This window comes from Malurus melanocephalus, unplaced genomic scaffold (assembly GCF_030028575.1).
Source record: "Malurus melanocephalus ecotype Western Australia unplaced genomic scaffold, MMel_1.1 scaffold_146, whole genome shotgun sequence".
Taxonomy (NCBI): Eukaryota; Metazoa; Chordata; class Aves; order Passeriformes; family Maluridae; genus Malurus; species Malurus melanocephalus.
Window position 1 is genome coordinate 960781 of NW_026623378.1, and position 24909 is coordinate 985689.

Consider the following 24909-nt stretch of genomic DNA (forward strand, 5'->3'; position numbering starts at 1 on the left):
ACCAAAGTCTGAAGCCCGTGAGTATCCTCATGAAGCAGACTCAGGAGGTGGTGAGCCCACAGTAATGGTGCTCTCACAGCTTGGATTCACAGCTGATCCTGACTYACTGCATTAACATCCGTGAGAAAGACCAAAGTGGTATTTTGGGGAAMGGCGAAGATAAAGCTGCAGAAAGCATTAAGGAAATGAATGGAATTAAATCTGCTCCTTTCTGAATTTAGTGATACTTCTGCTACCTATTGAAAAGCTTGTGATTCAATTTGCTGCCTAGTCGATTTGCTTTTTGGGATGCCCCCAAAATATCCTAGCACAGCTGTGTTTACAAATTCCACTGGATCCAGCTGTTTCAGTTCTTAAATACTGATGGAAGCTCATCCGTAACGTATTTTACATACGTGTCAAACGTATGCAAATATACAAGGAGAACATTGTGAYATATAAAGGAGAACATTTTGATATTTATTATTAGCAAACAGCTGAACTGCGTTTCACTTCTCAGAACTCCCCAGTTTTTTGCCGAAAGCTCTTCCTTTAGGATACAGCAGCACCCTGTGGCCGTTTCGCCAAACACCACCGGGAGGAACCTGCTCATTACACACGGCTGGGCACAAACATTTACCCAGTTTTCATTATGTCCTCCTGCAACGCCGACATGAAATCCCACTTTTAAATCCAACCACGACCGCTGCAATCAGTGAGGACATCCCACAAACAACATCGTGGCCACAGCCATAGGAAAAAGGTTTACTTTGCCAAGATACTAATTCAAGGAGACCAAAACTTTGTGTAGTCCAATTTCCTGATGTTATGTATTAAGGAAAGAAAAGTTTGAAATTACATCATCTAATATTTCCACTGCACTTTCCAGAACTCTACTGCAAGAATTTAACACTTGATTGTATAGGGGAAACAAATAAAGGTTTATAATTGTCTTAGTAATTTACGAGTAACAGTTTGTATGATGTTCAGATACCAAACCTTTCTAGCTGCTGTAAAAAAAAAAAATATTTAAATCTAAGATTATACCTGATTAAAGGCCAAAACAGAACAGAAACTGATCTTACTTCTTCCTCCTTACAAATGAAAGGTGAACTCTATGAAGAATAGAAGCCAATGCATTTCTGCAATTAGAAAACAAATTCTGACATTTATATAATTGTGCACTCACAAGCGAGATATCCCCTTGGCTGATCTTCATTTGGTCGAATCATAAAAACCAGAGTGAATTTAGCAGGACACAGAGAGGCACCTGCATATTCTTCCAGCAAACAGTACGTATTCATATTAAACTAAAATCTCTTAATTTGGATACATTACACAAAAAGAACATTGTACACAGAGGGAACAAAAARCAATTACAAAATTCCCCATCCCTTTATTTTTTTCTCTTTTTACTTGATAAGTTTGAGGCAAATTTATATGGATAAAACCAACATGTAGGGAGCTTGCATATGTTCAAATAGAAGCATTATTTGATTTTGACTTGCTTCTGGCTTTGCTGCAACACAGGGATAAAAATCAGGAGAAGGAAACACTGTTTTTTACCGTTGCACACAAGTTTAGTGCAAAGAAGAAAGCCTGAACTTACAGAGCACCAAATAATTCTCAACACCACTGACCAATGAAAGCAATAACTGACAACTTATTCAGAGACTGAGGGGGAAACCATAAATGAAGTATGAAAAAGTAGGGAATTATTTAGTTACAGTATTATGATTTCCAAGTCATTACACTTTTAAGGCAAAATCTTATAGTAACAAAACACATTACTAATGTGTACTAAAATAAGGTTATTTACTTAAAAATGATACATTGGACATAATCTGTGTACAGAACAAGCAATTAATGGTAAACTCAATAAGGCACCTTCTAAAGCAGATGCTGTACAAAATACATTAGTGTGTTACATTTTTAAAGTAGTATTCTACACTTCTGGCATATAACACACAAGAGTGTGACCATTTGTCTTGTTCCATTCTTCTTTCATATTTTATTTACATCTTCTCTAGGTTAACTACAATGTTATTTATTCTTCTTGTATACAATATAGTACATTTCATTTTGGGCATGTCATGTCAGAGCACAAATGTCACTACATGATGTGGGCTTCTATAATTGCATTAAACAGTAAAATATTACAAAGCAACAATTACATTAGATTTGTCAAATATCAGAAGTAATGTGCCCTCTACTTCTGCTGTACAACCACAGCTGATTGCCATGGTTCCATAAAGCACCGTACTGTACAACACTGCCAGCTGTTCTTAGACATCACCCCTACTGGGAATAAAGATTGTGGGCACAGGATAAACACTYGGACTCAGAGGCACTGTCAGGAGAATGAGGAAAGGCTTAATCATCTTAATATTTCACAGAAGATGTGCATGTAACTTCCCTTTAAAAATATCTGCAATAGCAAAAGAATGTTTTTTTTTAACTTTATATCTCTGCTCTTCAAACACTTTAGACCATTAAAATACAGTCTGTTAAGAGAGAGTAGATGAAATGTATCCGAATGATTTGTTTTATAAACACATTCAAATGGTCATTTTAGATCAAGATCTGAAATTCGATTCTAGACTACTATGGAGGTAACTTAAAATATTAATTTTACATTTCATTCAAGACCTCAAAAAAGACTAATTAAGAAAATAAATGGGAAAAAGTGTTGGATATTGGGAAAACTGTCTGTTTGTTGAGGAAAAAATACATTAAGTAAAACTCAGAATGTAAGCCAATTTTTTTCTGTAGGACTAACACATTTCTGGTGGAATTTACAAGTTAACCAGGAACACAAAAACTTTCATTTTAGTTGTCGTAACAATAAGAATCAAGTGACTCCAATTATTTCCATCTAACTAAAATCTCAGGAACAGGTTAAATACAAAAAAATCCATCCTTATGAGTGTTTAAGAACTTCCAAGGCGGTCTTGATACTCCCCAAGATATTTWTCACACAGTTGATTTTTGTATTAGACAAACAAAAAAGAATGAAAATACATTTGCAGTTTTGGAGGAAATTTTTTTGGATGACAAATGCTTAAAATTTTCACCAGCAAAATGAGATTAATCACAGTCCAACAGAAGAAATCTATAACCCTCCCTGTCCTTAAGGGTTTCTGAACTCTACAGGATCACATAAAGTAACAACTTACCTTTGGAGTCTGCATTAATTATGTTTAATTATGTAAAAATTAGGAGGCTGACTTTAAACACATTCTTTTCCCCAAATAATTGTTATCAATTACTGTACTGATACAAATAAAGTATCAGTATAGACATCCTTTAGTCTTAACATTTCATGGAGTATCAGAATCAAGGAAGCTCCTGTTCAGCACATGCATGATACATTTGAGTATGAACAGACTAACTGAAAAGCTGAAAAATTACATTTAAGGCAAAAAAGATGGTTTTTTCTCTCAAAAAATCAGCAGCAGCAGTCAGTTCACTCTATGCTAAAGTAAAAGTGTAAATTAAATTAGGTCCTAAGGGGTCTAACCATCCTATTGCCTTGCATATACCTAAACAATGGAAAAGGAAATAAGTGAAAAATAACAAACTATTAAAATTTATACTTTCAGCAGGGTGTCCTAAAGACTTGGGAAAATGAACTAAAAAAAAAAAAATCCTCAAAACGTGTTTACAGCTCGTAACGATGTGGCAACTTCTAAAACAAATGACAGATTCATCCTAAATAGGACGGGGTTAATTTAAACAGACCTCCATGCTTTGAAAGTTTAAGCTAGCAGGGTACCTACATAAACATTTTTTCCTTCTTATTGATAAAAAATTCTAGAGAAGGAAATAAAAAAGCTTATCCCTTACATTTTTTTGGCTTATACCAAAAATTTTCCAACTACCTGTGCAAAAATTATGTGCGAAGACATGATTAACAATTTCAAAATCATCACATATTTCTTGTCAATGGACGGAGAAACTTTTTTTTTAAAAAGCCCTTTATCATGAGGATTGTGGCACAATATTGTATATCTCTTGCTGTTTTCAAATAAGTTAAAGTTGACACACCTATGAACTTTTCAGCCAGAATACATATTAATACTTAAAGGCATTACTAAACAAAAGTAATGACTTTATTAAAAAAAAGTCCCTCGAAATAGCTAGTTTTCTATAAAATATGTAGAACTGTTAAATAAAGTCTGTACATCACAATAGAAAATAAAAATACTGCAATCTTTTGCCTGACCATTTACATTATGGGAACTATAGGATGAAAACAAAAAAGTAACATGCTAGAAGGCTGTATTGGTTCACAAATCACATTAGTTCTGTGTTACATTGCTTTCTATCAGTTGTATTTTCAAGGGAAATTTAAACACATGAAAATAATACCCATGTATATATTTTAAGATAACAAATAATCTGGCATAGATCAATCTGAAGTTTWAATCTGGCATGTGTGTGTGTGCATATATGTAATTGTACACATGTACTTAGGATTAGGTATATCTTGGTTTTTCTTGGGTTTTTTTCCTACTAAAGCACAAAACACACTGTATAAATAACTTCCCTTTTTAAAGTTATCTAGAACAAGATTTACAGTACAAAGTTATAGGCACTTAAATTATCAGATAGATTCGATGGATCCAATACTGCGCGATCATTCTTCAGATGATTCATGCTTTGAAGCTTCAGCTTGAGTTATGGTACTATTTTCTAACTTTCAAGTACAAGTGCCAAAGGAGTTATAAATCCATATTTCTGCCTTACAGTAACCTCATGGAGGGTTCTGGCTTCCAACCAGCTTGTGTGGGTCAGTGGTGAAAATGGMGGAACTTCAGTTTCTTGTGCAGGTCAAACAGTTGGCACAACAAAACCAAGTTTTGCAATTGCACTAACGCACTGTATCTTCAMGAATTAATTTCAATGCCATTCCTCCCAAACGTGCTTAACTAGAACTTAAAACATCCACTGATTTACCTTGTCTCAAATCTTCACTTCCACTAAGTGGCTCACAGATGTGGCCTCCTGTGTCTACAGCAGGGCACCCCAAATCTTCTGCATGCTGTGGATCTGATCTTCGACAGTTCACAYACTCAGCTCTCCTGGTCTTGACCTTTGCTGCATTTTCTAATCTTCAGAGCACCCAGAGCTCCCTGCCTTCCCTCTTCTGTGTCTGTGAATCACACTTGCTCTCAAGCCTTTCAAAACTCACCCTCTGCCTGGTTTTGTCAAATGACAAAAGAGCATCCTGCTACAGATGACAAAGCCCCTCCTTTGTGGGGAGTAGTCCAGAGCATGACAGGCACCTATCAATGAATCCCAATACAGCAGGAAGGCAAAACACATCACCATCGGTGTTTCTGCTAAGATGTAAAGCATTCTATGGCAAAAATGCTGGTTGCATGTGGCACTGTGAAAAAATATGACAAATTTCAGACATGCAGTTATGGAGCTCTCARACTGTGAGATGACCAGGACAGCCTACACCTCGAGAAGAGATTGTTTCAAGCTCCTTACAGATTTAGGTAGGCATTCCTTAACTGATTAATGGTATACGTTTCTGCAGATCTCCTTGTGACAGAAACAAAAACAGAAACAAGACTAAAACTGAGATTTCTGAAGATAACTTAATGGCAAAAGATTCTGTAGCAAATCTCTAATTGTGGAACCACAAAACGCATGGAACCCTGACCATAAAACTTTGTTCATTTAAATGGTTTCTTATATATTCCAAATGACAGCAAAATAATCCTGGCACACACATAAAGGCATAAAGAACTGTTAAACTGAGCAGTATCACAAACAGATTGATAACCTACAGGCTGTTTCACAAAAACTTGGTATGGATTGACTAGGTTTTATCAGGTAGAAGGCAAAAAAAAAAAAAAAAAGCTTATATTCTCCATCTCTGTTGTATCCATATAGCTTGTTAGGCTTTCACAGAAAGCACTGTAATCTGAACATTCAATTCAGTACCCAGAGTTTCACTGGAGACTCACTAAGTATGACTGAAGTCTCAATGCAGCTCAAACCAAAACAAAACGTGTATTTTCTCAAGGCTGTCCGTATCCATGGCATGTAGTGTACAGAGCTCTCAGCACCACGGTCTGTGAAGTACTGGAAGATTTCRTTAGCAGCCTGTAGAAGTGTGCTGAGAAAATATACTGAATCTCAGTTATTTCCTCTTTCCTATTTCTATCTTCCTCACCCACGTCGGAGTGAGAAGATCTAGGGAGTCCAGCTTTGCTCTCCAAAGTCAGTTTCCTATGTCAAATCTTTACRTCTTGTGATTCCACCATCTTGGCAAGTGTCTTCTTGATCCTCAAAGCAGTGAGCCTTGAGGCAGGATTATGGGCCCAGCACTCAGACATCAACTTCAATATTGCTCTTAAACACTGCAAAAGGAAAAACAAAGAACGCTGTTGCAACAACTGCTACATCTGAGGTGTCTAATTCTGGTTTATTGTCAAGCTCAAATCACAGAACTTTCAAGTCCAAATGTGCAACTTCCATATTTTCTGCAGAATTATTGGCAGAAAACAATTACAAAGCGATCTACTGAGGGCAAAAACTCAAACCACCACAAACCCCAAATCCCCATGCCAATCCTTCTTTTCCCTCTCCCTCACTGCCTAGTATTACAGCAGCTGGAACTAACTCAAGCGTTGATTTAGCCTCCCCATGGTGCATTATCAGAACTTCTTGGTACAACTCAAGAACAGTGCTACAAATATGGCAGCAGCAAGCAGAAAAATCTCCACATATGTGGCTGGAAAACCACAGAGAATTTGTTCATGGAAAATGAAGATGTGACAACAGTTCTTTTAGCAGTCAAAATACAAAATGAGAGAAAATTGGGAATTCACAGAAGACRAGGACTTGGGGAGGAATAGATACAGCATATCTGACTTACAATGTGAAATAATTACTTATTATTATGTCTTATCATTACATTATTATGTCTTATTTACTGTGTTCAAGCCGTGGCCCTTTAAAAACATGTCTAAATTAAACTATTTGAATTATACCACAGCCTGTCCTGTGATGTAACAGTAAAAAAGGAAAAAAAAAAAAAGAGGAAATCCACAAAGGAACTAGTTCATCTTTGATGAAATATCTTATGCCACAAACTAATAAGTTATATTGGTTATTATATTATAAAATAAAATCAATTAAAAATTCATCTGGAGTTTTAGCTTCAATTAAAACTCCAAATATATTCCACTATCTAAAACAGATTATCTCAAGTAGAGCAGTATTAAAGCACTTGGATGCTGGTTAGGGTTTATTCCCATTGGATCACTGAATAGATGCATTAAAAATACAATATTTTGAATTGTTCTCCTACTATTGCTATGAGGTTTTCAAAGTATCAGAATATCTGAAGGCAGTCCCTGTTTTACAACATTTTAATATTTATTAAACTAAAACACCCTCCCATATTAATGAACAAACTGGAGAAGCTTTTCCTCTCAGCACACTCACTTCATCGCTGTTCCACCTGTTCGACACCACTGGGCGCAGGCGTTTGACACACACCACTTCTCTCATGTCCTCATAGGATGGATCATTTGGCACCATGTCATAATATGGCAACTGATATTCTTCAACAATACCTGGAGAGAATTGCRAAACATTAAGATCAATTCAAATGAATAAATCTATATGTCTACTCTTGGATTTCCTTAGTCAGGAGCAAAAATTAACTCMATTTTGTGCCACGCTGTTTTACTATGGTAAAAACCTGAAAATTTCACTACAACAATCATTTACCATAAAAGCTCAAATATTATGACTATTGGCTTTAGTAGTTACTAATTCCTTGTAGTGCCTTTGATTTTGATACCAAATGCTGAATTTGGCTTTTTCTAATCCACTACATTCTACAAAGAAGCACAGAGAAATGTAAGATGGAAGAAGAATACAGGTYGAGGACCTATAAAGATACAAAAGAAGAGCAAAAGCAAAGCCAGGACACAAAAAYATGTGTTTTCTTTAAAAGAAAACAAGCCTCATGATACAGCAAGTTAATTATATTATTTCCAGGTGAAGCATTGCTAAAGTGAGGGAAGGGCTTGGCAGATTTTATAGAGAATATTTAAGTTTACCTCCTGTGACACAGCGCCGAGCCATTTCCCAAATGATCAGCCCGAAACTGTAGATGTCAGCCATGATGTATGGCTGGAAATGGTTTTTATTCAGACTTTCATCCAGGACTTCTGGAGCCATGTAACGTTTTGTCCCCACTCTAGTGTTCAAGGGAACATCAACTTCATTTGTGTCACTACATGAAAACATTAAAAAGTTAGTGAATTATACACTGTTACAAGGTGTGAAATCCTGTAAGACACAATCACTAAAAAGACAATTCTCTGTCTTCATAAAATCTGAAATAATAAAAGTATTTAATAATACTGCTATAGCATCACATCTATACACTGTTCAATTTCTCTATGAAAGAATTTACGTGATTTCAATTACTATGAAAGGCTAGATTTGAATGAAAAAAAGTCCCCTCTTCATTTCCTCTACAAAACTTCTATTTTCCATAAGAAGAGTATTTTCATGGTTTCTTAACAAATTATTTTCACCATGACGTCTACCTGCATTCAAGAACAACATTTTACTCTCAAAACTGAAAAAAAAAAAGAGCAATCATGCAACCAAGTGATTCTGTCTTCCTTTTAAACTAGGTATCTAATGCATTAAATAAAAAAATCACATGAAAGCCTTCCCATTACAGAGGATTTKTCCTTCTACCTGTTAAACTTGACTGCAAGTCCCAAGTCTGCGATGCAGCAGGTTCCGTTTTTCTTTATCAAGATGTTTTTACTCTTCAGGTCCCTGTGTGCAATGGCAGGCTTGCCCTGTGTCCCGTAGATCTCTGTGTGTAGGTGGCACAGGCCACACGCAGCAGAATAGGCCAATTTGAGCAGAGCCCTGTTGTCCAGCGTAGTGCACTTCAGAAAATCATACAAGGATCCGTTTTCATGATAATCTGTGATCAGGTAAAGCTGTGTCCACGAGCCAGTGCCTTTAATATCTGCTGCTATGAAACCTATGGAATACATAAAGCAAGTAATTATTTATTTGTACATCCATTTTTTATGTAGTAGATTCAGTGGTAATTCCTAAAGCTGTGTTTTCTGAACTGAATCAGAAGATACATGTTCCCCTTATGAAAACTAATCACGCAGAAGCTCTGATTCCATCTGCACGTGAGATACCAGTCCAGTCTTCCAGCAAAGAGACCGCAGACAYGTTTCCAAACAAGATTATGCCCTTTCAATTACATTTTAATAGCACACATTAAGGGAAATCCATCTGGTTATTCCACAGAAGCAGMCTTAGATCCCTCAAGCCACCCACTGAGAGCTCCTCCACCCTCACACCTGCCCTCCAGCAGCCAAGCAATGTTCTGCTGCCTTACCGAGGATGTTTTCGTGGCGCATGAGAACAGTTTGGTAAATCTCTGTTTCTCGGAACCAGCTGGCTTCTTCTGTGGTGAAAAACACTTTGACTGCAACTTTTTCACCCCTCCATTTGCCCATCCACACTTCACCATATCGTCCTTTTCCAACTTGCCTCACCATCTGAATTTGTTTGGCAATAGTGCGCTGAACCTAAGAAAGACAAAAGCCCCAAAATTAAAAAGAAAGGAAAGGAAGAASAAACTGTAATGTGGAGRAGRGAAACAGTYGTTAACCAAAAGTACCTGGCCAGGCTGCCTGTCAAGCTTGGACTGCTTTAAATTTTGATCCCATTGTAAAATTTGTTCCATGAAATTTTTCACTATTCCAATTTGGGACTCATTACTATTACCTCCAATCTCAACTTCTGATTGAATTTGGGTATACTCTCTTGTATTCTATTTCTATTTTATAAGTCATCTGTCTTACTGGCTAATTTTCATTCAAGTATTATATAGGACAGTGAATGAAAAAAATGATGACCAACTATCACAAAATGAGTTGGAAAGAACCTTAAAGATCATCCACTTCCAACCCCTCTGCCATGGGTAGGGACACCTTCCAATAGAACAGGCTGCTYAAAGCCCCATCTAGACTGTTCTTGAACACCTCCAGGCACAGGGCATACAGACCTTCTCTAGGAAACCTGYTCCAGTGCCTTGCCATCCTCAGTAAAGAATTTCTTCCKAATAATATCCCATCTAAACCYTCTCTCTTTCAGTTTAAAGCCATTTCCCCTCATACTATAKCTACACGYCYTTGTAAAAAGTCCCTCTCTGRCCTTCTTGTAGGCCYCTTTAGGTACTGGAAGGTTGCCCKAAAGTCTCCCTGAATACTTCTCTTTTAATAAAAAAGCAAATCTATTTTAATGGTCARTGGATACTAAGAACATAGAATCTCTTAGTTCACTCAATTTGATACTTGTGATCACATGTAATTTCTTGCACTTTTGTCTTGATGGCTGTAGGCTCTAAGTTTTCTTGAATTTTGCTAATGGCAACAGATTTTTTGCAGCATATCTAATTTTGCACTTCATTTTAATTATGGGAAGATGGGCTTTAAACATGTACTTTAAACTTRTATTTTCATACTTCATCATTTTATATCAATGGCATATAAAATACTTAGCATTTTCTATGAACRAACTGCTTTGTTCAAGGTGTTAGATACAAACCAAACTTTGTATGTGATGGAGAGAAATGCAGTGAAGAAAAATCTTAGTTTATGATTTACCAATAATGGTAGYCCTGATCCACTCCCAGAACTCTGTGACTGGTCAATAAGGTCTTTTAATGACTCCCCAGCTGGAATAAATGCTTCATCTTGTTCCAGGTCCCGATTATAACAGTGCCTCTTTGCCATCGACTTACAGTAATGCCTGCAAAAGTAACGTAAGTTAAACTGAGCTCCAAAACACTTCCAAAGTGCAACAAATTGATCTAGGAAAAGAGCTATTTAAATACAGAAAATTCCTCAAAAATAAAAATAGAGTATCAGATTTTACTGTTTCTTTTTTCTTTTCCTGAAAGGTAAATTCCATAGCTTTATAATGCTAAGAAGTTGCTGTAATGAATGTACAGGTGTGTCAGCTGATGATCAGTCAGGTGGAAACCCAACACTTTTAAATACTCAGCTCTCAGCARGTTTTACCAGCACAACAATGCTGAWTTWGGTTTAAATGAGCAGACAGAACCTTGAACTACGACAGCTGAGGCTGACACAAGCACCTTTCCTTGGAAACTGCTAGAACAGTGACCACCTCCAGCACAGGGGTGGGGCTGACAGAAGGACCTGAATGGATTGCCATAGCTCAGCTGGACAATTATTTACTTTGGAAACACAGCAGAAAAAGGAAAATCTTAGAAGTAGATGAAATTTAACTATTGCAAGTGACTGAAGACCCCAAAACATATAAAAGATGAACATGTTCCTGTTTACCATTTGCTATAGCATCACTTATGTGTAGCTCACAAAAGTGYACTTTATAGCCAGAAGAAAAGATCAAATTCACCTTAATTCTCTGCCATGAATGTTTCATTTTACATAGTGATAGAAACTGCTACCCACAGAAATGTGAAATTAAACTACAACTGTTCCCAATCTACACATGATTAACTGAGCACATTTGCAAACTAACTGYTCTGTTTATATCGATATGCAAAATAAAAAATGTTGCCAATAAAGTGCTTTCTTACTTGTAACAAAAGCAGCTAAGTAAGATGACCATGACAATTATGCAGACTGCCATAGAAATCAACAGTGCCATCCAACGAATGCTGCCATCAAAAAGTCCATCTATTTGACAAAAAAAGAAAGAAAAAAGTAGAAAGAAAAAAAAAAGAGAAAGTTTCCAAAGTCTATTAATTAAACAAATACTGTAAACAGTTTATTTAGGTATGTTTTCATATACTGTGTATTGAAGTAAATATTTACCAGAAAAGCAAGGGTAATTTCATTTTGATGACAACCAAAAAAATAAAAAAAAGAAAAATGAAAAAAAGAAAAAGAAAGAAAGATTTAGCTTGAGATTTTGGAGTTGCTGGTTTTGTTTGACTCTTGCTAGTTTGTTAGAAATAGAAATGRAAGATTTAGAGCAGTAAGATTCTGAGAAGGTATAAAGCAACAATTAAACCAGTACGACTTGCCTAGCAATGAATGAGTAAGCACATGAAAACAAACTATTTTCACTGGGAATGTCAGAAAGAAGGGAATGAATTTGCAATAAATAGGTGTTAACAAGGTCAGAATACTTTTTTTATGATGGCATTCATAATGGTAAAATATAAGAAAAACATTTTTAAAAGAATCAGACTGTGGAAACAGAATAAAAACAGACRAAAAGATCACATGCAGATCAAGATATGAGCACACTAAGAACAAGAATAAAAATACCATGAGTGACTGAYAGAGGAAAAGATTAACTTGAGAGTGGCAAAAAAGGAAAACTGAAAACAGAAAATGAAGTGTAGTACAGAGCTTCATATAGAAATTACTTAGTGAGGAAAAAACTAGATCTGTGCAATATTATATTTACATTTTCTCCTTATTTCTACTATTGATCAGGAAGAACAGAACCTACAGAGCATTTCTTAGCAGCAGCATGAACATACAGGAGTTGTTTACCTGTACTGTCAAGAGGTGGTAAYGTTGGCTGTAAATCCTGATTGCAGAAATCAGTACGACAGCACTCAATCGTTCGACGTAGCTGTGCTTTAGGCGAATCCTGTTGAAGAAGAATTGAACAAACATTGCAATTTTGAATCTAAAATGGGGACGGGGATGTGACAGCTACAACACAGCACAGASAAAAGCATAAGCTATTTCATTCAAAAGGCACTTCAACCACACCATTTGATGCAGGAGACCAATCTGCCGTGGCAGACAGACATCTCATCTCTGAGTGCCTACATTTGATCTTGCATTTTTTTGTATTTCACAGAAATAGATAGTTTTCTACTTAAGTTGCTATTTCTTGGGGAAATATGGGAACTATGGGAAAAGTCTTGACCTTTGTCAAAACTAGTTAACCAAATGTTAAATAAATACTGCTCTTAACACAAAAAAGACAATCCCTTTAGAAGTTGTTCTCTTATATTCATCATAGCAGCAGAGTTTGCTTTAAAAACATCTTCAGAATGCCATAGAAAAGAGGGAGGGGCATGAAAATAAAACAAAGTAAGGCACTTGTTTAAATCTCTTTTTTTTTCACCTTGCACTGGAAGTCTGAACCTTCATACTTCATGCAGCCAGAAGCAAGCGTGGGTTCTCCATGTTCATCTTCCTCAATGATAGCAAAGCAATGCCCATTAGTTCTGGAATAAACATATCATGTGTGCTTTACCAGCATGTTTGTCATTTAATATGCAGCATTAACTGACCAAGAACCCATTAAGAAAGTAGAATGAAAACTTCTGGAAAAATTCYTTAACACAGTGGTTACCATCCAGTGTGAGAATAAGAGACCCCCACAGTATTCTCAAATAGAACACAATGGGGATAATATTCTCACAAATATTCATGCATTCTCTCAACACAGATAGTAAAGAAAACAAACCTAGAAATAATTTTGTTTACCAAAAAATCTATTTAAATTAATTCAGAAAGCATAATGCCATAAAATACCGTGCAAATGGACACAGTGTGTTTTTAACAGCTTTATTATCAGCATAATAACTTATTACAGTCACTAGGTCAGACAAATAGTAAGGCCTATACTGACTGCATACACTAGAGGGCAATAAAAGCCAATAAATAAATACCAAAGGGCTTGAAAAACAAAATACTGGAACGTGTTCTCAGTTCAAAACTGTTTATAAGTTACTGCCTGTATTTACATTTAAAAAGACAGCAGTGTTTATTCTACCTCCTTGGGTTCTATAAAAACTGCCTTATCTGCCAAGTGACACCTTTAGAGAGACTGAATACTATGTTTAAGTGAGGACATGAAGTACAGAAACAAGTAATATGTTTTCAATTGTGTATATTAATTCTGAAGGAAGAAAACAGAAGGGCCTTGAACACAGAATTGCAAATGAAGAGAAAAAAAGGCAAAGCGAGGACATTTCAGAACATGAAACAAACCACCTTAAGCAAGCACATATATATATAACCTTTGCCATGAATCTGTTAGGATTCTTCTGCCTGTAAAAGATAAAAAACTCCCCTCCTGTCTCTACATGTCCACAGGCTTTTCTTCATTTTCCCCTGCCTTTCCTTCATAGTCTGTAACTATTGCACACGCATCAGAAAGAATTCTCAGTAAATGCCTATGTTGTTTTTTACATTACCTTTTTGACTGCTAGGTGAAGAAATAAGCAAACAGGTGGTCGCGTCAGAAGGCTTAGATTTGGGTCACTTAATACCAGTTATAAAAAACCACAGGGTTACTTAAAACCTCCCTCCTTCAAAGCAGTTGCTGGGCTTAAAATGACCAGTTGGTTCTAAGGTGTGGTGAGAACAGCACTGTTTGCACAGAGATGACCAGGAGTTTTAGCACTCTCAGAACCAGTGAATGTCTAATCGATTATGGTCAGATCACCTGAGAGAACCTTGCTCAGCCTCTAGAGGTAGTCTGCTCTCTCAAGAGCCAAAATGATCCTCTTCAAAGAGCCTCTCCATCCSGAATGCAGTACTTACATGCATGTGTTGTTAATGGCATCATCTGGGCAATGTCCTGAGCAGTAGCACTTAAGGAAAGGTAAGGTGTCCTCTGGAGCAAGTGTGACTCCATTCGCTTGTTTCTTTTGGTCAGAATTTGTCTTCACTCCCGTACCATGAAGCATGCTGTCTAGCTTTTGACCTGGACATGAAAAAAAACAACAAAAAAAAAGTATGTTTTAATCTCTTCGATAATTGTTCAAGTGTTTTACAGGCAAAACACGACAACAAGGCAATCTCCTCTCCCAAGATTAAGGTAGAAATCTGAGTCGATACTTTTATTCCAGAAATACCTATCTGAAGTATTTTGTACCTTAAAGCAGATCTTCGACCATAATCAATGTAAACAGAAAGATATTTTCTCTTTTCGGGGTGGGGCAGAAAAGTAGTGGTGTAACTGGYCAGAATTTTCTGAAGAAAGCTTCTCTCACTCATGGGTTTAGAAAAAAAAAATGCTGATGGCTTGATAACCACAACAAGAATAATTTTATGCATGACTGAACATACTTAATATGCAATTTTCTAATTTTCTGAAGTAATTTTTTATAGATTCAGAGTCACATGGAAGAGCAGTAATAACTCCAAAATCTCTTGGTTTTTTTGATCTTTGTATACATTAGTACTTCAAAACACAGCTGAAGTGAATCTTGTTTGCAAATTAAATTTTGGTAAATGACATGAACATCCATCCAAACGATCTTTCACAGAATAGAAACAGGGCTACATCATGTTCCAAGTAGCCCTCAGTTTCTCAACAGTGGCAGAGTTAAACATAATTTGTTCTTGTTCAGATTATTAAAGTGCTTYTGTGAATGTAGGCATTCAGAAGAAAACACGCATCTGTTTCCTTCTTTGTGAAGAACATCCAGAAAAAATATATGCTATGTGATTACTACATGAGATGAGAACATTTTTACCCATCTCCTACAGCTTTATCAGACACGATTTTACCAACAGGAAGTCTCTTTCTGTTCACCACTTTGGCTCTGAATCCTCAAGGTATGAACCAAATAGAGACAGAAGAGTTGTGAACAAACTATCACCTGCACTGATACAGATCACAGCAAGGCATTGTGTGAGGCTCAGTGTGATAAGATGAGCCAGACAGGACCAGAAAAAGCTTTTACAAATACGGTTATTAGTAAAAAAAATGGAGGTTACAATAAAAATTTCWATTTTTTTAAGGAGAAGAAACCTGACCAGGAAACTCACGGTCTCTTGGAACAGATGCTTGTGGTTTCCTGTCAAACCTAGCAAACAAGAGCTGTGGAGTGATGACAACATTAGCATCCTGTTGTACCTTGCCTGAAACTCGTGCAGAAAAAACCGATTAAAACCCTGTGCAGATACAGCCCTCTGTCTCTATCACTCTACTGTAATAGCCACTATGTCATTCAGACAAATGCCCAGCAAAGTATTTGTGAAATTTGATCCTCCTGCTCTGAAAATAGCAAATTTACAGTTTCCTCATCTGGTTAACACAGCACACCCAGTGCACTGTCCAACGCAGCAAATGAAACTGTGCTTCTTTTGGATACAAYTGAGAGCATATCCTGAGAAATACACCATGTTCCTAAACACTGAAATCACTTAGCAGTGTTTTATTTAGCATGTGGTCTTCAAATGGTACTTCAGTAATGCCCAAGTTAAATAGTCCTGATATGTACAGACTGTTAACAAGAAACAAGGTCCAGTGCTAGAAWAACAGTAGGTTATAGGTATTTCTGATCTAAACCAAGAGGAATTCTGCACAACTGAAACAGCTTCTCCATCCACCCCCYGTGTCTTGCCATATAGTTCTTCCCAGCATAAACTGAAAGATAAAATTAATACTGTGCAACAGACATTATGCAACATTCTGTATTCACTTTTAAGAGATCCTTACCTGCTCAGAGAACAGGTAGTTCTACTTAACATTCAGATGAAAATCCACTGCATATGTACAAATATTGTCTGTCTTTCTATTTTTCCTGAATGACTAAGGTATCCTTCCCAATTAATGTTACAAAACTCCCCTTATCTTCAGGAACATTCCACACATTACAAGTATTCAGACTTGTAATGATCAGTGTCTTACATCCATTTTCCTACCTTGACCACTGAATGCAATATTTTTTTCAATTTATTAGATGAGAAATCCAAGGAACCCTTCAAGCATGACTTCTCCTAGCTCAGAACAGAATGAACAGCATTTTTTTGCAGGTCTGGCATCTTTTAAAGCAGTATAATTCTTTGCAAACTAACACTGAAGCATCACTACAGGTATACCAACTTTTTATATGAAAAGTGAGATTAATTACATTTTCCCTCTTCATTTATTATGATGGATCATAACATTACAAGATTTATGAAGAGCACATACCAAATAAAATCCAAAACAGACAACTGTATTCTCAAAGAAGCTGCATCTTTGCCTTTTGCACGGTTTCTATAGCAAAGATTTTTATTCAAAGCAGAAACACACTACAGTTTCATTATTTTTGCAATGTGAAACTCCATAGTAGGCTGCTTTCCTCAAGCAGATAATACCTGAACTGCACAAAGAGTGGGGAAAAAATAAAATCACTTCACTCTTGAATTTTTGCTTTCCAAGACTGGAAAGAGAACTCTTTTCAAACAGGAGTTTGAGCATACAGGGAAGAGAACAGGGAAATTTTCAGGATTCTTGGGATCACTTCAGGAAATAGCTTTTGATTGCCTCCACCCAGATATCACCCAGAACCGTATCCTTTACTGCAGTACTACAATTCATCCTCAGCACTTCAAGACAGCTTAGTTTCCATTTTGAAGTTGCTAGGTATGGGAATGGGAGTGCAATGTGGAAAGCCTTGGCTTCCATCCACCTTAGATGGTGAGAGGGCAGATGAAGGTCCTGAACTCACAGGATGCTTCAGTGCTGTTTTTCCTGGTTAATAGCTCCTGAGTAAATGAACAAGAGAGAATTAAGGACAGGCCTAAAGAACATCTTGCCATCTTGCTTCAAGCTTTATCCCCCTACCCTCTGAGCTCCAGCTCTCAGATATTCACACTCCTGCATCTTCCCTYTGAGAGCTGTGAAAGGGAGGATCATGTTTTAGGGACTGCACTACCCAATGATGTAATTAGTCTCTTCCACAACATATGCAGTTGTGACTCTGCAGTACAGCCAAGAAGCATACATACACAAATCTCACATAACCTTCAGAGGTGTAAATGCCATGTACTGTGCACTGAAATGCAGCATCCAGAGACTACAGGCACAGCAAAGCTTCCTTTCCATCTTTCCTAACCTCCACCTGTAAACTGCACCGAGGTGGCAGGGCAAAAAAAAAAAAAAAAAGACATTAGCAACAAATGAACTATCACACATGGAGGACTTGTTCAAGATCCTGAATCACTTCTGCCCTGTTTATCCAGCCTTGAGAATAATAGTATCATAGACTTCTAAACATACAAACTRCTCTGTAATGTGCATTTTACTGCATTACAAAGCTACAGCATTCAATGACATATCAGAGCCATGAGGGAAGATTCCTCTCACTTAAACACAGTGTAAGATACTGGTGGCAAAAAAGCTGATAGAATTTCAAGTTCTGATTTTGTCATTTGCTTGGCCCCATCATACATTCATTGTAGATTTCCAGAAGTGTGAACTATCGCTACAGATAGGACAACACTTAAATGGCATTATTTTTTTAAATTAAACATTATTTTAATGAAATAAAAATTTCAGAAGTTASTATAAAATAATTTGTTAAAACAGAACAACACCTGCCAATATCTCATATCCAGCCYTTGATCAAAAATATAAATTATTCAAAGCACGACTTCTTCCCATCACAGAAAATAATTTAAGACTGTAAAATGTATTTCAAAGAAGCACAGGATATTAAAAATCYCACTAGGTTAGAAATCTAAGTCTACTTGAAAGCATGCTTCAAATACGAATATTAACRTGGATAAATCTTAAAAATGTACTGTGCGTGACACTGAAGTGTTACGAATCACTAAAAACCGAGTTAACCTGCTTGCAACTCAATGCCAGGATACAGATATAATTTCATTAAGTCTTCTGATCTAAGAAAAGATTTCTGCAACCCATAAAAAAMCAGCTCTATGAAATGCAGAGACAGCAGTAAATGAAAGAAGACAAATGCAAAAGCCAAATTATGTCTACAGTTTTTTTACTTAATTGTATTCGCTCTTCCTCCACAAATAAAGGTCCACTATRGCCTATAGCAGTCATTTGATAACTTTCTGAATTCGTAATGTAGACGCTGCCCATAAAAACATTTCTATTCCAGACTACATTATCCTTATAAGGGATTTGTCCTAGCAGAACTACAATGCTAGAGGCATTTCTCTGTAGCTAGTCTGATCCATGCTTGTAAACTCCAAGAAATTCAACATTTAAGTAAAAAGAATCTTTGTCAGAAGTGCCCCTTCACCTGCCTCTCTGCTGGCGCTGATGTCCTGGGCTCACTTGCACCGGGCTCTTTTCGTCCAAGATGAAAGTTGCACCAGTGCTCTTCATTTGCCTTCCTTATGAAAAAACATACCTTGACATTTTTATGTGGTGGTTTTAAATGACTTTTACTTGCTTTAGGATACTACAAAATCACCCACTCCAGTAAGCACAWCTCACCTTTCTGCCTATCACAAACTTTCAAAATGATTTAACATGTTCTGTTAGGTGAATTAAACCTCGGTACAACTGACACAGCTTGAATACAATACTAGCACTTGCTCTAAAAAGACATTTTTTTTGAACCAGAAAATCTGTATGAGTACAAAGAAAGTATCTTAAATGCTTCTATGAACTCTGTGTTTGGCATTCCAACCATAATTCTCCCCATAGTGCTTTCTTATGTATCAAGGCTGTGATCTCCAAAGACCAGGCACGTTAGAGGTAGCTCCATCTAGCAGAACTGGTTCCTAAAAATCATAGCATGTTCCCAGACTACTGTTTAAAACCTCTCTCCTGCTCTTCCAGCTCTCCCAGGACCTACACCAGTGTTCAACACAGACAGGCAGCCCTTGCTCCTTTACTTTCCAATCAGCAGTCTTCAGCCTCTGCTCCCACTTCCCTTTCCCAAGTCACTTCTGAAACTACTCTGCTCTAAGTACTAAATATAAAAGCCAGAGGCATGAAAATTGTGTATTTTACTTTAAAAACGCACACTGCATTCTAATTTAAATTAAATGGATTTTCAAAGAATAGTTACTTAAACCTAAATGCAAAATTCTAATACATAAATAGATCAACTTTTAATAATCCCTTGTAAGAACTTTAATCAAATTCATAAGAACATGTTTGCTGCCCACATTTTAAAGTATGATACAATGARTAATTGGAGAAATCATCAGTAAACACAACTAGTGTTTCAAGTAATTAATCAGCTACGGACAATGGTAGGTTCCTTCTATAGCTTTTAGAATTTTGTTTCAGATTAGTTTATACATTCAAATTCAGTAACTATTTCACCTGAAATTGAGAAACTGTTGTCTTGGGTTGATTTTGTGCCAATCCTATATTCCTATAATTCCGTCAGCTTTTATGCCCAAGAGGTGTCTGTGCCTTTAAATGTGACCCAGAAGAAGGGCCAGGGGTGGCTGGAAAGGCAGCGCGGGTGGTTAAAAGCCGGGGCTGCCACGCTGCCGGGGGCTTTTGGAGCTCAGCTCAGTACTGCTGCGGGAGTTCTGCTTCCTGTGTACAGGGGAGTTACGTTGTTGCTGCTGAGCTAGCTCGGGTTTGTTAGCTTGGACAAACAGCTCTCCCTGGACTGCCACCCCTTCTGTGACTCCTGGGATTTTCTGGAACAGATTGGCGGCGCTGCGGTCCGAGAACCAGGAGGCAAACGCTGAACAGCCRGGAGCCGGCAGGGACTCCAGAGAAGCCAAGTGGCCAGAGGAAAGCACACCGAGCCCTCTGTTTCATGCACAGTGAGGACAGTACTACCACCAGGTTGCCACTGTTGCCTGAGTGGCCATGYAGACCTTTCCTTTTGTTTCTTTTTCCCAGAGACAGGAGCTGCCATCTTTTCTCTGCACCACCTGCCGAGCGGCTGTGGAGGAGAGGGGGCCGCGTGCATTGCAACACAAATATCCAACAGTTACTCAGTTTTTTTTTTAAATCAGCGTCCTGTGGGCACCTTGTTTTGTTAATAAACTATTTTTCTYTTCACATTGGCCCAAACTCCCGTTTCATATTGGTGGGAAAAAWTTATCAAACYTTTTCACTTCAGAGGAAACATTTATCCTGTAACATTTCTCTCTGAAAACATTGTCTCAAAYCAAGAMAACCSTATAAGGGTTTWAAAAGCTACCCAGTTACATATATTGATCAGATGTGCTCATCAATACACTGTAACAAGAAAGAAAGAACTCCACTCTGAATTAAAACAGGTTCTCTGAAGGAAAACACTGCACTACTGCGAAGACAAAGCCTGTTTAGTGCAGTCACAACTGCAGGTGAAGCCAATACCCTCTCACCKTAAATCAGAAAAGGAGATGGATGAAGATGCAGAGCAAGTCTGAGGTTTAAAGGTATTGCAAAGGCCTTGAAAGACTGTAAAAGACTTCTATTGCCAAGAAAGGAAATACAAAAACATTTTGAAGAGGTTGCTATTAAATCTGTCCATCTGCAACACAGGCTTATTCTTGACTATTTCTCAACGTGAAGAAGTCCCATAAGCTATAAAGTTACAATCCAAAGAGTAACCACTGAGTCCCCCTGCTGCATAGTACCAACCTGAGAAATTTATGCCTTTCACCAGAAACGTCATGGAACTGCCTATGGTTTCTGTTGTTATTGTAAGAATATTTTCACATTAATCAACACATGCAGCCACTTGCTTTTTCAAGTTAGCTGTTAAGGAATCTGGTATGTATATATACACGCAGGAACACAGATACACTTGCTTTTATCATTCTCTCAGCTCTTGGTAAGCTCTGAAATTCCTAACATGCTGAAGAAGCCTCCAAAAAAAAAAAAAAACAACAACGCAGAAAGCGAACCATTAAGCTGGATACCACACACTGAAAGTACACACACTGGTTTCTACTTTCTCTACTTTTTTCCCCCTACTTTCTGTAAATCACACAAATTCTTTTCAATTCTTTATAAAGAATCTTCTTCACCTCTCTTGACTGCTTTATGATGCAGTTTTGTAACATCTGTTGAAACTACTTTTTCAATTGTTTAAACTTCTCACTTTAAATTGTCCCTTTCCTATAAAAATTTCAAATGTTTTATGACWATCAACTTAATTCATTCCTCCCCCACAAATCTAGGGAAAAGCAGAGACGTGACTGTTTTTTTCCTCACCGTCCCTGGAACCAAACATATTTTGTATGTTTGAAGAAAAGCCCCTAAGTAATTTGCAAAGAACTAACAACATTTCAATAAGCTCAGCTTTTCCATGGCTTTCAGAACTCCCTCAGTATTGATCTGGAAGTTATCACCACCTGGTAAAAGCAGGACCAAGTTCACATTACACCAGGTTGTGCAGCAAAGTTCTGACTATCTGCTAAGGATGTATCTTGCACAACCTCCCCAGRCAGCCTGTTCTAATACTTAACYACATTCAGTGAAAATTTCTTTCCTAATTTCTCAGCAAAATTTCCTTTATTTTATGCTCACTACCAATCTAAGCACCTTGCAGCAATATGCAAATATTTGTAAATCTGTACTACAAACCTCAACTATACCCAAAACTGGGCTATTTCTGTCCAAATAGTTGTAYCAAGCACAGTCTTGAAAGAGACAGCTCTGCTACATTCTTCAATCTAATTTGCAGATTGACACCAGAAACAGAACAAAAAGACTGGCATTTGAGTACTTACCAGGCTTCCTCCTCTCCCCATTTTTAACAGGTTCACTGAATTGTTACTCTTGAAAGTATCTCATATAATATCTCAAATTGAAGTATAAGCAGTAACTGATCTAAATACAGAATGAGAATATAAAACCTTTTATACTCAAGTGTTCAGATGTCAGGACCAAATTCGTTTTCTCTATTATCCTGAAAATACCTGGAAAACTCTGTGTATTTAAGCACATGAGAACTGCAGAGCTGGGAGAACAAATACACKTACAGGGACCAGCTAGGGATATACATGTCTGCTGGACATGCAGGGCACTGCTGCATTTTWTTTTTTTTAATTCAACCCAATCTGACAGAAGTGTTACAATTCTAATGATAACGGGATTTCGAGGGGTTTTTGACAACTGGTGTCTGAAAGACAGATATACAAATGAGTATCTTCATTCACTGAAAACGAGGGCTTTAGTGAATAGCCCATAGCCTCTGGCCCATTAAGTAGGCACAAGAAGTTAATTTAGATTAGTTATGCCACACTACCTCCAGGCTGCTGGGAGCCACACACTGCAAGTTCTCCAGTGGGTCAAGTTAAGGGATCAAGTATGCACACATACAGGGAACTGAAATTCAGCAAGTCAAACCTTCACTTCTGCTGCTCCATGGTGTACTAAGCATTCTTCATATTGTTTCTATTTAAGTATTTGACAAAATAGACCTAATCTATACTACAATGCATGACCACTGTCCTTCTTTTTAGGGAAGCATCTATATGGCATGTCAAGCCAAAGTAATCTGCCTGCAAAAGAAAAAAAATCCTACTTCAGCCACTGGAAAACACACAACTCTGTTACAAATCAAAAAGATAAACTTATTTCAACTGGTACATATTTACCTTGAACATGGAGAATGATAAGCAGATAGGCTCCAAGCAATTGCTCATGAACTYTCAATCGAGTCATTGTTCACTTTTAATCCTTCCTGTGAGGGYGACCGGCCCTTCTGCTTGACAAATGCTAAGCTCAGTCTGTTCGGTGAAGCCTAATASGAGATTTGGTGCTTGACTGCAAAGATGCTTCTGTAACTTTTCCACCTYTGTTTCCTGAAAGATACAATAAAACAAAGTGTTAAGAAACTTCACGTATTTGTGAAACAAGGAAAAAACCCTCAAGATGGTCACCATGGTGAGCATAACCAACAAAACCAACAAAAAACTCCTCATGTTTATTAATGTTAATAACTGAAAACGTTAGCTATGTTTACTATTTAACTGAATAGCAGGGTTCTTCTGAAATACACACTTCTGGTAACATCCCACAGAGATGTTTTTACATTCCTATTTAAAAAAATATTAAGTATGTAAACTCACTGGTCACAGCCGTGTAATTTTAGACTTGCATACAGCTATTAAAGGTAGCACTCAACAGATTAGCATGTGAATCTGTTTGAAAACTATTTTCTTTACAGAAATGAAAACTCCTTTTAATTATTTTTATAAAAATTAAACTCAAGTGGTGATTTCCCATAATACTGAGGGGGGAAAAAGAAACACCATGTTRGGCCACCTGTTGAAAACTGCTGGAAGGGAAGCTTTATTGAAAAAAAACCTCAGCCTCTCTGCTGAATGAAAASCAAATTTGTATTAAATTTAATGGTTAGTTTAGTTACCTAATACACTTATCTTGTTACTCTTGTCTCCTAGAATAGTACTGCATCTTTAAAGAAAAAAAGACAACACTAACTGCAATCCAAATTCGTGACATCCTGGATTCCCAAGCTGTGTGCAAATTAACACATCCTGAAAACTACACTACCATATGCACACGCCATTTGTTCCACAAATAAAACATAATTCTACTCTCGTGCAGTGGTGAACACACAGCTAAGACAGCCAAACTGAGTAAGAAGTCACTTTTTCAGACTGCAATATTTGTGGTCACGTTCTGCTTACAGAAYTTGTCAATGGTGATGCACAAGGGGACCATAATTGGGCCTCAAAGGACTAAAAAGCAGCTTGAACACCTAAAYAGTTGCTCGCAACAAAAGCAATGCTGCACAAAGATGAACAGAGGGCTGATTTTGCCTCTTCTCGGCCTCGTTTCGGTGGGGTTGACCCCCCTGACCCCTGTCAGCCTGGCGCTGCTCATGAATGCCAGAACGGGCGTTCGCTCGGGGATGGGCAGCAATTACTGTTGGTGGCCGCTTCCAGCATCAATAACTCAATCTGTCTGTCGGCGAGACCCAAGAACTTTTCATTTTAATGAGTCTGCGGAGGCATTTAACATGGAGGCAAATTAGCGGCTGAGCCGGGAGGTGTCCGTCACTTCCAATTTCGGCGGGCGCGCCGCACCGSCCCGACCCCTGGCCTACTTTTCACACGTCTCTGACTTCTTCCTAATGCAGGCACAAAGAGGGAGCCGGGTGCCCCCAGCACCACGGCAGCCCCAGCCTTTGCCAGGATTATTGCCAGGTTGTGGTGGGATGGGCTCGGAATCACGCGCCGTGCAAACGTCCAGAGCACC

The 24909-nt window shown here is 37.6% G+C and overlaps 1 protein-coding gene across 1 annotated transcript in view; it reads right to left on the minus strand.

The window, feature by feature from the left end:
• Nucleotides 1-477: 477 nt before the first annotated feature.
• The window catches only part of BMPR1A (bone morphogenetic protein receptor type 1A), a 38329-nt gene continuing 13897 nt past the window's right edge, over nucleotides 478-24909 (minus strand). The window contains exons 2-12 of the mRNA XM_057371406.1: nucleotides 23283-23489; nucleotides 14568-14730; nucleotides 13141-13243; nucleotides 12555-12654; nucleotides 11627-11726; nucleotides 10665-10809; nucleotides 9392-9584; nucleotides 8722-9019; nucleotides 8070-8245; nucleotides 7447-7577; nucleotides 478-6356 (exon numbers count right to left, since the gene is read on the minus strand). Coding sequence (XP_057227389.1) covers nucleotides 6231-6356; nucleotides 7447-7577; nucleotides 8070-8245; nucleotides 8722-9019; nucleotides 9392-9584; nucleotides 10665-10809; nucleotides 11627-11726; nucleotides 12555-12654; nucleotides 13141-13243; nucleotides 14568-14730; nucleotides 23283-23349 — 1602 coding nt within the window. The 5' untranslated portion in view covers nucleotides 23350-23489 and the 3' untranslated portion in view covers nucleotides 478-6230. The remainder of the gene's footprint in view (nucleotides 6357-7446; nucleotides 7578-8069; nucleotides 8246-8721; nucleotides 9020-9391; nucleotides 9585-10664; nucleotides 10810-11626; nucleotides 11727-12554; nucleotides 12655-13140; nucleotides 13244-14567; nucleotides 14731-23282; nucleotides 23490-24909) is intronic.